Below are 16,151 nucleotides of genomic sequence, written 5' to 3' on the forward strand. Positions count from 1 at the left end.
GTAGCTAGCTAAGATGCTGGGGCCAGAGGGAGTTGAGGATTTTTTTAGTTTTTATTTATTGATTTCAGAGAGAGAAACATCAATGATGAGAGTCATTGATCGGCTGCCTCTTGCATGCCCCCTACTGGGGATCGAGCCTGAAACCTGGGCATGTGCCCTGACCGAGAATCGAACTGGAACTTCCTGGTTCATAGGTCGATAGTGAACCGCTGAGCCATGCCAGCCAGGCAAAGATGTTGAAGTTTTTGAGGGAGAACCTCATATATGTTCTTCCCTTTGTGTCAAAGCAAATGGAAGCTGTCCAAGAAAGGAAAGTTGTGTCATAGTGTGGCTTTTTGGCAGTGTATTGCTGCCCTCTTTCCTCTCTAGTCCCTAGGGCCATTCTGCAAGACTGTCTTTCCTATGGGACTCCATTTAGGGATTTGGGAGAGGAATGACCTGAACACACAAAATGGTCCTGGTGTTTGCACGCGTGTATATGTGTGCGCACGTGCCTGTCTACCTGCTGGGTCTTTGGCGGAGATGGTGTGGGGTGTGGAAGACAGCTTCTCTGATCTTGACCTTTCCATGATTCGTGGTGCTGGAATTTGATGCCTCTGATCTCTGCCTGACCCAGATGAGGTTGCTCTCTCTGCTCAAGACAAGTGCTATTGTTTTTTCTTTCTCTTCCCTACGTAGTTGGTGGATGTGAAGGTTTTAGAGAAGACCAAAGATGGGCTGGAGGTGGCTGTCCTGCCCCACAACATCCCTGCTTTCCTCCCCACGTCTCACCTGTCAGACCACGTCGCCAATGGCCCACTGTTGTATCACTGGCTCCAGGCTGGTGACACCCTTCACAGAGTCCTGTGTCTGAGCCAGAGTGAGAGACATGTTGTATCCTTTATGGGTATCTGGGGAGCCATGAAAAGTAGGGGAGCCATGGACACTCTCGGGAAAATTCTGGGTTGGAAACTCCATGGAAAAAAGTAGGCATTTGACTAGAAAAATACTTCCATAAAACCAAACCAGTGAGCAGGCCTGCACTTTCCCTGTGTTTCCCTGGTGGAAAGTAAGAGTGGGATTGGAATGCTGCCAGCAGATGCTGGTGGTCGGGGCAAAGTGGGAGTCCAGGTGTTGGGAGGCGGTGTGGCCTGCCAGGCCCAGTGGCATGTTTCCAGCAGCATGTCTGGCCTCCTCAGGGCACTCAGTGTTTGCCCCTTGAGTTGGAATAATTAATAAGGTAGATGCTGTCCCCCTTTTCTTCTTTTCCTCCTAGCCCCACAAGGGGTTTGGAGCAGAACATTCCTTTTGATCTCGGTGTGGGTGTTGTGAAGGAGAACATCGCCTCTTTCCTCACAGAACGTAAAATCTGCTTGGTGTCAAGAGAGGCAGAGGAGGTGGGGTAGGGGTGGTTAGTGTGAAGATGGTAGAGGACTGTCACGGCCAGTCCAGCTGCTAAGCCACAGGGAAGAGCCATTTCCATTTTGGTCCCCTCCAGTAATCTGGAGACGAGTTACAGCGAGGGTAAGTGATGCTCAAACTTCACTGCGCATCAGAATCATGTGGCGGCCTATTCAGACAGCTTGCTGGGCCCCGCCCCAGGGTTTCTAATCCATAGGTCTGGGGTGCTGCTTAAGAATTTGCATTTCTAACAAGTTCCAGGTGACACTCCTGTTGCTGCTGGTCTGCACACTTAGAGAAACACGGTAGTAGCAGAGGGTGTATAGTGGGGACAAATGGGAGAGATGGACATTTCATCTGCCCTTCTGGAATATTCCTTGATGAACTGCCACTAGCTCCTTTGCAGGAAACCAGCTTTGGTCTCCACAGTCGAGGGAGGCCAGGATCCCAAGAGCTTCTCAGAAATCCATCCTGGAATGCTGCTCATGGGTTTCGTGAAGAGCATCAAGGACTACGGTGTGTTTGTCCAGTTCCCCTCAGGTCTTAGCGGCCTGGCCCCCAAAGCTGTAAGTTCAGCTCCATCCTCAAGGGCACAGGGTCATGGAACCTGAGGGTTGGTGGGAAGGAGCAAAATAGGTTAATTCCTTGAAAGGTTTTCAGAGACCTGACATAAAGGCGCCTGGCTGAGGGGGAGTGTTCCTCTTGCCCACCTGTGTCCTGGAGGAAGGGGCACCTTTTCTACATCACACTGTAGCACTGCGTAGATGGGCAGTGGCCCAGAGACTTAGGCTCCAGCGTGAGGATACTGAACTTGTTTTTATACTCTTAGCATGTTAGACATGGAAATTGTTTTTCCCGAGCAGCTGAGTATAGGTATAGCCTCCTGGGGTTTTGATACCCTTGAAATTACCCCCACCCCTCAACCACCATGTCTTTGAATTCTCAACTTTCAAACTGGAAAAAATCCTAGTGATCCCATAGTTGAATCCCTCATGCCTGCCAAATAAACTGAGACCAGAGTGGGGAGGAGTCTTACCAGAGTCAGTGTAACACATTGGTGAGCATATGGTTGTAGCTCATTCCTGCCTCAGGTAATTCATAAATACTTCTTCCCTTCCATAGGTTTGTATTCCTGGTATTTTGTCTGGGCAAATTTCATTTGCATCCCCTGCCAGAACAGTTTTAAAAATGGGAGCACAGGGTAGGACCCCAGAAACATGCATAGTGAGGGGCCGAGGGTTGCCATTGATTGTTAGAGGCAGAGACAGCTTGGTGTCTCCCTGGCTTGCCAGTAATGTGCCTTCTTGGCTGGATGCCCTCTAGAAGTCTGGGTTGGGCAGCCAGGGCCTCTCCTGTGTTTTTACAGAAGGGGAGTGGAGCTGTACTCAGAGAGGCCTGAGGGGAACTTCGTGGGTCCGTCTCCCCTCTCCACCTCTCAAGCCCCTTTCTGGGCACATTAAGTGGGTTGTCTTAATAGAGACTTTTTTCCCTTTTCTCATTTTCTGCCCATTCTTAGATCATGAGTGACAAATTTGTGACCTCCACAAGTGACCACTTTGTCGAGGGGCAGACCGTGGTTGCAAAGGTGACCAACGTGGACGAGGAGAAGCAGCGGATGCTGCTGTCCCTGCGGCTGTCGGACTGCACTCTGGGGGACCTGGCCACCACCAGCCTCCTGCTCCTGAACCAGTGCCTGGAGGAGCGGCAGGGCGTGCGCAGTCTCATGAGCAACCGAGGTGGGAGCGGCAGGGCAGAGGATGAGGGTCGGGTGGGGAGCGTGTGTTATAAGTTGTGCCTGCCTGTTCCCCTGAGTAGTTGGGCTTCCCCTGGTACTGAAAAAATGTTCGGTAAGCTTTTCAAAATGGGAGTATGATATAAAGTGCATAAGTCATTTAGAGTACAGCTCAGTAAGTATTTATAAAATGAACACCCCTGTTGAACCACCACCCAGCTCCAGATAAAGATCATTACCAGCATCCCAGAAGTCCCCCTGTGTCCTGTGTCCCTGCCCAGGCCAGAGTCAAAATTTCCCTTCATTCTGTGGCCTCAGGTTTGCATTTGTTGTGAATCCATTCACCTCTTCACTTTTTGTTCTTTTCAACGAATATATAGTGGATGATAAAATGGAACCGGGACCTGCTGGAAGACTTCGTGGGGGGTTATTATTCTGCCTCTCAGCTTTGTGTAGGATTGTGAACCATTGTGTAGGATTGCTGCAGCCCTCATGGGATGTAGGAATAAGAAGCTTGAGAGGGTAGGTTCCAAACAGAAAGAATGAAAATTCAGCAACCAAAGGAAAGCATGTGTTTCTGGCATTTGTTGGCTATGTTCATGAATCGTGGCCAGGTAGAACTAGCAAGAGGCATAGGTGTCTCTCTCTGATAGGACTTGTCATGGGTATCGGACATTTTTACCGAAAGTGATTTTACCTTCACAGTGGGTCCAGCTCCACTGTTCTCAGTGTGGGAGCACATTTCCAAAGGAAAAGAATGGTAAGAATGTTGTTTCTTCCTGTTAATTCCTGCTTCCTTTGGGTCTCTGGCAGACTCTGTGTTGATCCAGACGCTGGCCGAGATGACCCCAGGAATGATCCTTGACCTGGAGGTACAGGAGGTGTTGGAAGATGGCTCTGTGGTGTTCAGTGAGGGCCCAGTGCCTGGCCTGGTCCTGAGAGCCAGCAAATATCATCGAGCAGGTGAGGGCTTGGTCTTGGCCCACCATGCTTGGTAGGGGAAACTCTTTGCCCATTGCTTCCTCTACTGGATTCAGAATTTCCAAATACATAGGGTAGATGAGCTGATTCAGTAGAAACTTTTGGTGTGCCTGCCTTGTGTGAATGCAAATCAGGACAACTGAGAGCATGCTAAAGAAGGTTTAGGTATGAATCCTTTCATTGTTATAATTGGGTGAATCTGAATTTTTATGTATCAGGTTGCATAAATGAAGGCGCACCTGAACTTGAATTGTGGGAGCCAGACCTTGACTTCCCTAGCCCATACAGACTCAGGACAGGTGTCCTCTTTTCTTTTTGTGCCCAAGGGCCTGCAGGGCTCTTGGAGAGGTGCTGTCTCCCTTCCCCTGCTCCAGGGTGGGTGGTAATGTTGTGTTTGGTTCTGCACTGCAGGGCAGGAAGTGGAATCTGGGCAGAAAAAGAAGGTTGTGATCTTAAACATTGACATGTTGAAGTTGGAAGTACATGTTTCCCTTTGCCACGATTTAGTGAATAGAAAAGCTAAAAAGGTAAGTTTGCTGATGTCTTTCATTTTCATGGTTTTAAAGGCATTATACACCCCTTCAATCTCACACATTTTGCTTGGAGATTCTAACACAAATGCTTGGAGATAGGGTGACCTTATGCCTGGATTTACCTGAATCATTCCCAGTTTATATCTCTCATCCTGGTGTAGTTATTAATCGCACAGACTCACTCTGATTCAGATGATAAATTTTATGATCACTTGCCTTAAGGGCCAAGCAGGTAATGTAAGTGAGTGAAGCGGGCCAGGTGAGTTATGGGGAGTGGTAGAAGTAAGGCCCTGACAACCTGCAGAGTGCATGCCCTGCCTGCTGGAGGACAGGGACCATATGTTTCCATCTGGTTGCCGGGTGGGAACATTTGGGTCTGGTGTTGCTGAGTCTTTGATTTTTAAGAGAACGCAGAATTTGGATTTTTATTTGAAATGAGAGTGGGAAAGGTTGAAAACCATTTTTTAAAAACATCATATGACCCAAACAAAACATGTCTGTGGGTAGTTCTGACCTCCAGGCTGCTCATCAACACCCTCTCCTGAATACTTTTGTGTGAGAGAAGAGTGGGTTTGAGTGAAATCTCAAAATTAGGAGTATTTTTCTCTAGATGACCTATATTTAGTCACTGTCTAAAGTACTTACTAAGCACCCGATTGCGTAGGCTATGGTACAGAGAATTACAACATATAATCCTTAAATTGCTTGTAATTTTAAGACTTTGAGAGACAGAGAGAAATGGAAAACTACACTAACCCCTCACTAAGTGTTCTAGCAGGTCCTTATTCCATTTTGTCATCCAAGTGAAGCTGGTGCATGTCAGGGTGTGAGCACAGTTTGGATTTGGGAGAAGGAGTAAGTAAGTTGCGGGGAGAGCTAAGGGAGTCAGGAGCCATAGTGCCTTAAAGCTGGAGAAACATTAGAGGTCACCTGACTGATTTCTCTAGTTCTAGGGTAGGACCTAGGACTCTGAATTCAAAACAAAACAAAAGCTAACTCCAGGTGATTCTGATGTGGCACCTTGAGTTTGGTCAAGTCACCTCATTGTATAGGAGGGGAAAGGTAGGTTAAGGAGGTGAAGGCTAGTTTGTTACGACCTAGACTAGCCTTGGTTCCCTGGACTCCACAGGCTTTCCCCAGTCCTACCCACTTTATAGCCCAGCAGGTGATGAACGAGTACTTGTGCTCTGTCAGAAGCAGGGATGGGGGTTTCCTCTTTTCCAGCTGAAGAAAGGCAGTGAACACCAGGCGATTGTGCAGCACTTGGAGGAGTCCTTTGCCGTTGCCTCCTTGGTAGAGACTGGCCACCTGGCAGCCTTCTCCCTGACCTCGCATCTCAATGACACCTTCCGCTTTGACTCGGAGAAGTTGCAGGTGGGACAGGGTGTCTCCTTAACCCTCAAGACCACGGAACCGGGAGTGACTGGTCTTCTTTTGGCTGTTGAGGGGCCAGCTACAAAGAGGACCATGAGGCAGACCCGGAAGGACTCTGAGACAGTCGACGAGGATGACGAAGGGGACCCGGCAGTGATTGTAGGGACTGTAAGGAAGCACACCCTCTCCATTGGGGACATGGTCACAGGGACTGTCAAGTCCATTAAGCCCACTCATGTGGTTGTGACCCTGGAAAACGGCATCATTGGCTGTATCCATGCCTCCCACATTCTAGATGATGTTCCAGTGGGCACATCTCCTACTGCCAAGCTGAAAGTTGGAAAGAAGGTCACTGCCCGAGTGATTGGCGGGCGAGACATGAAGACATTCAAGTAAGGAAGCTTTGAGGGGAGTGTGTTGTAATTGTGGGAGAAGGAATGAGAACTGAGGCGGGTTTTAAAAAGTTGCACAGGAATCAGATATTTCTTAGTTAACAAAAACATTCACCAAAGAATTCTTTTATATGTCTTTTTTTTTTTTTTTAATGGTATAGAGTATAGTGGTTAAGAGCATTGGTTTAGAGTCAGATCTAGTTTCAGATTTGCCATTTAAGATTATGTGATCAGGAGGTAAGTAGTTAACTCTCTGAGTTTTATTTTCTTAATTTGTAAAGTGAGAGTCATGGTAGTGACTTCTTTGCAGGGACATTGTGAAGACTGAGAGGACAGCTGGTATGTAACTTCCTAGCAGGCTGCTTGACACAGTTATTGCTCAGTATACATCAGCAGTTATTATAACTCATCCTGCCCTACATTCCTTAGTTACACTCATTTACTTTAAATCTTCTTACAATAGGTTATTATAGCAGAAGTCCTTGTATAATAAGGAAAGCAAAAAAAGCCTTCAAAATCTAGCCAATAGTCTGCATATTAATGTCTTTAATAAGTCATTTATTCTCTCTAGATCTCAGTTTCCTATTTCAGAATGAAGGAGTTGGAGTACATAGTCTGTAAGGAAAATTCGTTTTAGGGTTTCATATGACAATCCTGAAAGATCAGATGAGCCAGCTCTTTAACATGCCCTGCAAAGGATGAGAACAGGAACCCTCAGGCCTGACATGTCACTAATGGGTGGTGTGGCAGTGGAGCAGGTGGTTTTTTAAGCTTGGTTTGGTGGGGAGTAGAAAGAAGCTGATCTCCAAAGTGTGGTGTTACAGAGAAAAAGAGAAATGATTTTACCTTATTTGTATCCCCAGGTTTCTCCCAATAAGTCATCCCAGATTTATTCGAACCATCCCGGAGCTGAGTGTTCGGCCAAGGTGAGGGAAACCAGTAGCATGGTCTCATGGAAAGAGCTCTGGGCCTTGGAGGCAGGAACCCAAGTCCTAGTCTCGATTCTGCCAGTGTTGTGACTTACTGTGCCCCTTTGTCCAGTTAACATTTCTCTAGTAGGGATATTTGGCTCTGAGTGGTCTAGTTAGTGGCATATGAACATGAATATAAAGGCTGTATTCAGGGCTTAAGTATAATTTAAAGGCTTGCTGGCAGTTCTGTTTGTAGGCATGTAAAGAAAAGAAACACTTTTGCTCTCAACCCAGTTCCCTAAATAAATAACACATAGCCAAGAATACCTGTTCTCTGAGTGTGGACTACTGCTTGGTGACTGGAATTTTACGTCATGCCCTAGTGGATTCTACAGAGGGGTGCTCCAGGAGGGATTCTGGGTGGAGAAGTAAGTAGCAGTTCCATGTAGTGGTGGGTGCAGTTTTCTGGGATCATTTTTTCAGAGGATCTTAAGCATTTTGATCCATGGGCCTATCTGCTTCTGCTTCCTCCATTAAAACAAAACAAAACAAAAACAAAACGCAGCTTTTCAGAGTTGATAGGCCATCAATGAATGAAGCTAGGTACATAGCTGTGTGAATGGCTCTGCATAGTCAGCCCTGGGATCCATCCACCTTGGAAGTCTTGTGTGCCTAGGATTATTATGGAAGGGCCTCTTAAGTAACTTTCAGGGGTTAAGGTTTGGTCCATGTCCTGAAGTGATCAGAATAGAAGTAGAAGGCTTGTGTCCAAGATAGGGAAATATTCCTGGAATATGGAGTTCCAAGTGCTAACAGCACTCTTGGAACTTAAAAGTAAGCCCTTTAGCCTGGCTGGGCGTGGCGCAGCGGTGGGTATCGACTTAGGATCCAGGAGATGGAGGTTCGATTCCCGGTCAGGGCACATGCCTGGGTTGCAGGCTCGATCCCTGGTGGGGGGGTGTGCAGGAGGCAGCCCATCAATGACTCTCTCATTGTTGATGTTTCTCTCTTCTCTCTCTCCCTCTCCCTTCCTCTCTCTGAGATCAATAAAGATATATTTGAAAAAAAAAAGAAAAAGAGAAGTAAGGCCTTCAGTTCCAGAGCAGTGAGATTTGGTGGAGCACACATTTCTGGCTGCTTTAATTTTGTAGATTTTGATTGGGTCCCCCTCCAACCTTTGTTGTGAAAAAAAGAGAGAAACCTCATCATGTCAGTCATTTTATAACTCAGTATCCACCTCTGAGGCATGATGTTGTTTAATTAAAGGTTGAGGTCAGGTAGTTTATTCAAGCTAAGGGCAGATGTCCTAAATTAGTGAATTCTGCAGGGGGAAACTCACTGCCATCCTAGTGGTTCTCACCCTCTCATTCACTAATGGGTGTTGGTCCCCCCTCTTGATTTGCATGTCCTTGGTGATGCGTGATGCTGAGCACCTTCTCTTGTGCTTGTTGACTATTTGCTTATCTTTGGAGAAATGTCTATTCAAGTCCTGTTTTTTAACTGGGTTACTTGTGTGGTTTTTTTGTTACTGAGTGTAGCCTAAGCTCTTATAAGGATGTCAGGCATATTGGATTAAGGCCTACCCTAATGACCACATTTTAACTTAATTACCTCATTAAATCTGCTGTCTCCAAAACAGCCACATTCTGAGGTGCTGGGCGTAGTACTTCAGCATATGGGTTTGGGTGGGGGTGAGGCACCATTCAGCCCAAATCAGAGGCACTCCAGTGCCAGCCAGAGTGAATGCAGTTTTTCATCCTAGCGACAGAAGCGTTAGCTGGGCTGGGTTAGAAGGTGGGGGTTCTGTGCCTCCTTTGAAGTAACCTGTGGACTGATAGCTTTCAGCCCACGTCCTCCTGTTGCTTTTCTGAGAAGAGTCAAGAGAGTGGTGATGGCAAGGGTAGCACAGGGCACGGAGCCCTGGGTTTTGAAGTCAGAGCCTGACTTCACCTGCTGTTTCAATAGCAGAAAATGAGTTCAGGGATGTCTTCCCTGCCTAATTCAAACTTGAAGGTGTTGTCACATTCAGTGAGAGATTATTTGGGAAAGCAGTTGTGCTAACTATAAAGCAAAAGCTAAAGCATTAAGAAAGAAGTGAAATAATTTTGTTTCCTAAAATTATTAAGTTTACTATAGGCTGCCTGCTTTATAGCTTGTTCATATCTGTGTGAGTGAAATGGGAAAGATCAGTTGTTATGCAGGTATTGGGAACATCCCCCTTTAAGGAGAGAAATGGAGGCGTGGAGGGTGTGTATGAATTGGGGAGTCCTGTACAGCCTACCCATGGCCGCTTGTGGGGAGGGGGACGTGGTTTCAAGCCAGAAGCTTATCCAGGGTTTGGTTTACTCTTTCCCTTGCCTTTCTGCAAACAGTGAGCTGGAGAAGGATGGCCACACTGCTCTCAACACTCACTCGGTCAGCCCTTTGGAGAAGATTAAACAGTACCAGGCTGGTCAGACCGTGACTTGCTTCTTGAAGAAGGTGAGGGGTGCATGCCTTGCAATGCGATGCCATCCTCAGAAGAGAGGAGAAGCTGGAGACAAGGGCCTAACGCTAGGCTTTGATTCTGTGTTTGCTACCATTTGTGGGAGACCATATAGGGCCTCGCTCCTTGAAAATTTTCTTGTCTAATCGAGGAGCTAAATTTATAGCTCAGGAAACAGGTAGCAAGCAACTCGCAGTTCAACATGTTTATAAATTAATTGTATAAAATGGGAAGAAAACTACATGGTAGAGCAAGATTTAAAATAAATGCGCCGTTGGATTTTAGATTCTGGCCTTTCGTAAAGTTCAGATGTGATGCAAAATGATACTGGGTGCCAGATCGTGTGTCCTAACCCCAAGTGGAACAGGAGTGTGAAAAAGGGAAGAGATCAGTGAGCATTGTACTGGTTGGGATATATCGGGGAGGAAGCTGGACTGCGCTTGACCTTGAGGAATAGCTCCCCCATTGCTGCCAGATTCTCCTTCCATAAGCGTCTATCTGAGCATGTCGCTGGTGCTCCATCCCTTTATCTACCTGTTGTCTCCAGGCATTCATAAACCCCAGATGCCTCAGAGTGGCCACTGAGGCTCTTTGTGATCTGATCTCATGAACCTCGTGTGCCAGTGGCACTGAGACCTCCTCTGTGCTTTTCCCTTCTTGTCTTCATCTCCATTCCTGTTGCCTCTAATCCTTCAGAGTCCAGCGCAGATAACCCTCTCTCATTACTAATTCTCCTATGTATTCCCATAGCATGTTGTGCTTTGTTTCCTCCGTGATGCTTGCTGCTCTGTTATTTGCATATTCCACTTGTTCTTTGTAGACTGCCATCTCCTGGAAGGCAGGGACTGGCTTTGGTGTATCACTGTCCTGCCATTGTGCATAATGGCTGCTTGATAGATGTTTCGTTAAATTGACTTGAAAATTGGGGGGGGGAGGGGGTGGTATTTAGAGAAGACTGTGTAAATAGTAAAGGGTCAAAATCTAAACTGATACAGAAATAAGACATTGGCCCCTGAAGCTGGCTAACAGTCACTGGGCTCAGCTGAGCTTGGTGGAGGCTGCAGAGGTCAGGGGGATTGGTCCTGCTGCTTGAGAACCTCTGCAAGTTCTTTTTTGCCTCCTAATTAGCTGCGCACCAGGAGGGATGCGCATCCTGCTGGGCTAGTAAAGGTGCTGAGCTAGACTCTGAGTGAAGCCTGTGAGAAGTGGTAATGGCAGGGATAGATTCCTGTCTCTTTGAAAAATGTAGGGTTAGGACCCTTTCAGCTGTGTGACTTTAGGAGAGGACATTTTAATGAAGGGAAAGGAAAAAATGCTTATGTCTATCTCATTCCATTTCTCCTCTTTTTTTCCCCCCTCAGTACAATGTGATTAAGAAATGGCTTGAGGTGGAGATTGCTCCAGACATCCGGGGAAGAATTCCCATGTTGCTCATTTCTCTTAGCTTTAAGGTCAGTGTGCTTGAGATACCTGGAGAGGACACCCAGGCTCCTTAAACTTGACTCAGTGTCTGCTGTGTGTTCACAGTAGGTACAAAGAACCATGAACTTATTCAAGGATTGGCTTGGAAGATATTTGCTATGGAGACTTAAATGGTGTGTGGTTTGGATAAATGATAGACCTTTCTTCAAACATCAGAGGAGTTTTCTTGTCTTTCCAGGTCCTGAAACATCCAGATAAGAAGTTCCAGATTGGCCAGGCCCTGAAGGCCACTGTGGTTGGCCCAGATTCCTCCAAGGCCTTCTTGTGTCTCTCACTCATAGGTATGGTGATGAAATGGTACCTGGTCAGGAAGGGAGGGGGTGGAAAGGAGTGGGAAGGGGTCTTCAGTTATTGCCCAGGTTGAAGGATGCCTTGGGTATTAGAGTCCTCAGAAAGCCTAGTGTGCTTGGTACCTTCTTGGAACTATTCTTCTCTTGGTGCTTTACTCTCCGGCCTGTGTTACTCCACTACTGTCTGAGTCGTCTTCACCTACACAGTTGGTTTTCTTAGATCTCAGAAAGGGCTGTCTACCACATGGCCCGGGATCCTTGATTACGTGGCATGGTAACTGGGTCTTCATGATCATTCTGGTGCATTCAGCCCAGATACCCCAAGTCCGGGCAGCCTCCACCCTCCCCAGCCTGTGGTTGGTCAGCATTCCAGCTTCTTTCTTGGCTCATTTCCTCTTCCCTGAATCTTCTACCAGGTCCTCACAAGCTTGAAAAAGGGGAGGTGGCCATGGGCCGAGTGGTGAAGGTGACTCCCAAAAAGGGTCTGACTGTCTCCTTCCCCTTCGGGAGGGTTGGAAGAGTCAGCGTGTTTCACTTGAGTGACTCCTACTCAGAGGCGCCCCTGGAAGCCTTCACCCCCCAGAAGATTGTCAGGTAGGCTGCATTTTCTTCCTCTTTTCAGCTATTTTTGGGATTGTGGTGTTTTTTTGTTTTTTAATTATAGAGCTAATACATGATTCTGTACCAGAAAAAAAAATTTGAATACAAAATCAAAACTTCTGTGGCTTTTCTTTTTCTCCACAACTTTTCGCCACTATATACTTTGGTTTCTGTCTTTCAAGACGAACACGTACATAGGTATAATTTCCCTTTGTGTAATAGAATTGTATTTTATATACTGGTCTGCAGCTTGCTTTTTTTTCTCATAGCAATTTATCATGGTTATTTTCTTTTCCCATGCTAATATCTAAATCAATCTTATTTTTTTACCTTATTTTTAATATTTTCTTAGTATTCTGTTATGTGTGTTTTTCTGTCGTAACTTATTTAAAAATTTCCTTGCTGATGAACAGTAATGTTGAAGTGAATATCTTTGCACATATATTTCAATGCCAGTATATCTGTGAAATAAATTTCTAGAAGTAAAATTGGTCACTTTTTGCTAAAGTGCCCTTCAAAAGGACTGTGTTCCTATATATCCCCATTGACAGTAAATATTACCTTTCATTTTTCACACCCCTCTCAACACTGGATATTACTCATTTTTAATCTTAGCTATTGAATAGGCAGAAATTGATCTGCCATTTTAATATGCATTTCTCATGTTTGCATGGCCCTTTTTCGTGTTTATTGGCTGTTTACATTTGTTCTGTACTTTGCTTGTCCAGGTTGCTGGCTTTTTAATTTAAGAAGTCCCCACTGATCTGTAGGTGTTCCCTGGAAAAGGAGAGTAGCCATTTGCAGTTGAGGGGTGATTTATTTCTGAACCTCTTAGATGCACAAAAATGAGCCTACCTCAGAGTTCTGAAACTGTTTCATAATCCAAATAAACTAGCATTGAAGAGGCAGGTTTCAGCTTGGTACAGTGAAGACTTTTCTGAGAACCAGAGTGAACTAAAAACAGAGCGGACACCTTCACAAGGCGGAGACTAGAAAGTAGTAATTTTCTCTTCCCTGTCTCAATGTCCCAGCCACCAGCACCGGCCTGAATTCTCAACCACTGACCAGAGCTAGGGAGCACAAAAATATCTAGGGCCTGGGAGGGCAGAAAGGAGTCAGAGAGAAATCCAGGATCATCTCTGCTTTTTGTCTCTTGAGGCTTACAAAGTATGGGGGTGAGCTTTAGCAAAATACTTATTTTAAATAGATTTATTTATAGCCAAACCTAAATGGATTTATTTAGTAACATTCAGGTATAATTCATCTGTCAGATGTGGATAGGAAATTAACTACCTAAAGGTAGACCGTCCCTTGAGGTCCTTTCCTGCTTCAGGGGCTACGATGCCCTGTTATAGAAGGCAGACGCCTGTCATGAGGAAAATTTGGACTGGATTGTCCCTGAGATCCTTTCTACTGCAAAGGTTCTATACTTTGTGATTTCGGGCTGCTAATTGCTGTTACAGATGAAATACGTTTGGAAACCCAACCAAAGAGTAAACCCTGCTTACCTCCTGGAAGCCTCCCTAGCTCAGACCTCACTGCTCAGCTGCCTTGAGTCTGCAGTAGTCCCAGGTTGTCCCCTGCTCACGGTTTCCTGTGGTTACTGTCTCTGCACTGAGATCACACACTGCTGTAGGGCCGGGCTCATCTCCTAAATACTCACTGCATGACTGTGTGTGCCGGAGGGCTTCGTGTCTCTCTTATTTTCTTCTCCCAGCACCTTCTTGGGTAAGAAGAGCAGGTATTGTTATTTTTACCTGACAGACTAGTAAACTGAGACTCAAGAAGTGACAGGGTTTGTCTGGAGTCCCTCAGCAGGTTTTCGGCAGAATGAACAGAGCTCAGGCCTCATGTCTCCTCGCTCTTGCTTGTTGGTCAGCCTTGTAGAGAGGAAGCTGGGGCCCTTTTTCTGTTTCCTCGGGTGCTGAAATGTCAGTATTTCCTTCTCTTTTGTTCTCTTCCAGGTGTTATGTCCTGTCCACTGAAGGTGATGTATTGACTTTGTCGCTGCGATCATCCAGGTGGGTTTCTGTGTTATTGGGACAAGAGCTGGAGGACCCACTGAGCACTGAGGAGAGGCTCCGTGGATCTTAGTCTTTGGGCTTCCCACCTTTCTTCTCCCCTCATCCACTTTATACCTTACCCTGTTTTTATCCAGAAAGGCTAAGCACGTTCATATTGCTAGGAGAACCTGTCTGCTAGGCTCTTGTTTCCCAGGGAAAAGGTTCACACATCCAGATGTGGGTACTCAAGGTTGCCAGATGGTAGCCCTAGTGAGGGGAGACGATTTAGCCCCCAGGGCTCCATAGTAGGGGTGAGTGGGTCATGAAGTGGATTGGCCTGAGGTCACCTTGCTCCATGGTTAAAAATGGATGTTGATATGGCCAGTGCTTTAGGTTTGAGGCTTGGTCAGCCTCTTCCTATTTCTGCAAAGTCGGCTCAGACAGGTGCGCTCGGCTGTCAGGACTTCAGGAGAGTAGGGCTGCGCTCTATATTGGCGATTTTCAGCCGGTGCGCTGCAAGAATTGTAAAAACAAACAACACCTGGCTATTTAGTCAGGGGCACTGACCTCTTTTCCCTTAGATTATCAAATAAAAAAATGACAACAGCCAACACAACAGTAGCCATCTGGCGTGAATGAATCAAAATCATACTTTTTTTTTTGGTCAGATCAGCAAAAAACATTTTTTGATGTGCTACATAATTTTAGTAATTAGCTTGTGTGCCATGAGGTGAGAACGGCTGAAAATCACTGCTCTGTATCTTATTGGCAGGTCCAGAGCCATGTTCTTACATATAAAGTTTGTATCCTGGTGAGGGCGGGAGGGTGGGTGGATGTAAGGGGATTAGAGGGGTGTGTGAATGTAAGTCTTTTATTCCTTTAGGACAAACCCAGAGACGAAAAGCAAAGTACCAGATCCGGAGATTAATTCCACTCAGGACATTCGGGAAGGGCAGCTCCTGAGGGGCTACGTGAAGTCCGCGCAGCCGCACGGCGTGTTCTTGGGGTGAGTGAGGTGGAGCCCGGGGCGTGGGCCAGGCCTGAGTGCCCTCCCGGGGCCTGTCCCAGCCTGCGGTCCGCTGCATTCCTCCGTCACCTTCTCGAAGGGACTATGAAGGAAGGAGCGTCTATGAGTTTCCATCCGTTTTTAAAATTCCAATTTGTTTTTACTTTAAAAAAAAGTTTTGCATTACTCTCCTTTGGTGTTTTGGACAGAGAATATGGCATGTCCGATTTCTGTTTTAAATACCTCTGGATTTTCCTTGACTTAGTGTTTGATCACGATTGTAAATGTTCTATGAAATCAGAGAGTGTCCACAACCACCAGCTATGACAGCCTCCTCTGTGATTACGTTTCCTCATTTTCTTCATCTTTCTAGCGGCTTGTAAGGTGTACATTGTGATGCTCTGATGTGGGGTGAAAAGTAGCCTTCAATCCCATGTTCCTTGGGATAATTTTTCCAGTTTACAAAGCAAGCCCTCTGGATCCTTTTGAACACCAGGAATTTCTGTCTGTCATAAATCCTGGTCAGAGCTTGGGTCCCTGGGAAAGTGGAAGCACTGGGTATGGCTGGGACTCTGTTGTTGTATTTGTGACCACAGGACCCTCGTCTCTCTTCTGTCAGCCTTGGCCCCTCAGTTGTGGGATTGGCCCAGTACCCACATGTTTCTCAGAACAGCCCGTCCGAGAAAGCCCTTTATGACAGATACCTCCCTGAAGGGAAGCTGCTCACAGCCAAGGTCCTAAGGTAGGTGCCTTCCTCCCTCCCTACCCCCTCCACCCCTTTCTCTGGGAGCCCTGGGAGGAGATTTAGAAATAAACTTTAACACGATGGCTTGGTTCATGGTGAGTGCAAGCTGATGAACAGAGCCCCCTTTGTCTGGAACTTTCTCCCTCAGCTCTCAGAGTAGTTGTGGAGACCTTTCTCTGCAAAGGCACATGTTGTTGGGGACAGACTAGAAGAACATCACAGCTGCTCCCTGTATTT

The 16,151-nt window shown here is 46.3% G+C and overlaps 1 protein-coding gene across 2 annotated transcripts in view; it reads left to right on the forward strand.

Annotated features, from left to right (window-relative positions):
• Positions 1–16,151, forward strand: part of PDCD11 (programmed cell death 11) — a 34,885-nt gene that overhangs the window by 13,718 nt on the left and 5,016 nt on the right. For both annotated transcript variants that reach the window (XM_081158709.1, XM_081158710.1), the window contains exons 15-28: positions 679–873; positions 1,776–1,946; positions 2,897–3,116; positions 3,926–4,075; positions 4,505–4,620; positions 5,851–6,392; positions 7,256–7,318; positions 9,676–9,784; positions 11,150–11,239; positions 11,449–11,551; positions 11,977–12,154; positions 14,125–14,181; positions 15,047–15,169; positions 15,789–15,911. In XM_081158709.1, coding sequence (XP_081014835.1) covers positions 679–873; positions 1,776–1,946; positions 2,897–3,116; positions 3,926–4,075; positions 4,505–4,620; positions 5,851–6,392; positions 7,256–7,318; positions 9,676–9,784; positions 11,150–11,239; positions 11,449–11,551; positions 11,977–12,154; positions 14,125–14,181; positions 15,047–15,169; positions 15,789–15,911 — 2,240 coding nt within the window. The remainder of the gene's footprint in view (positions 1–678; positions 874–1,775; positions 1,947–2,896; positions 3,117–3,925; positions 4,076–4,504; positions 4,621–5,850; positions 6,393–7,255; positions 7,319–9,675; positions 9,785–11,149; positions 11,240–11,448; positions 11,552–11,976; positions 12,155–14,124; positions 14,182–15,046; positions 15,170–15,788; positions 15,912–16,151) is intronic.

This window comes from Miniopterus schreibersii, assembly GCF_964146895.1.
Source record: "Miniopterus schreibersii genome assembly, chromosome: 14".
NCBI classification, from domain to species: domain Eukaryota; kingdom Metazoa; phylum Chordata; class Mammalia; order Chiroptera; family Miniopteridae; genus Miniopterus; species Miniopterus schreibersii.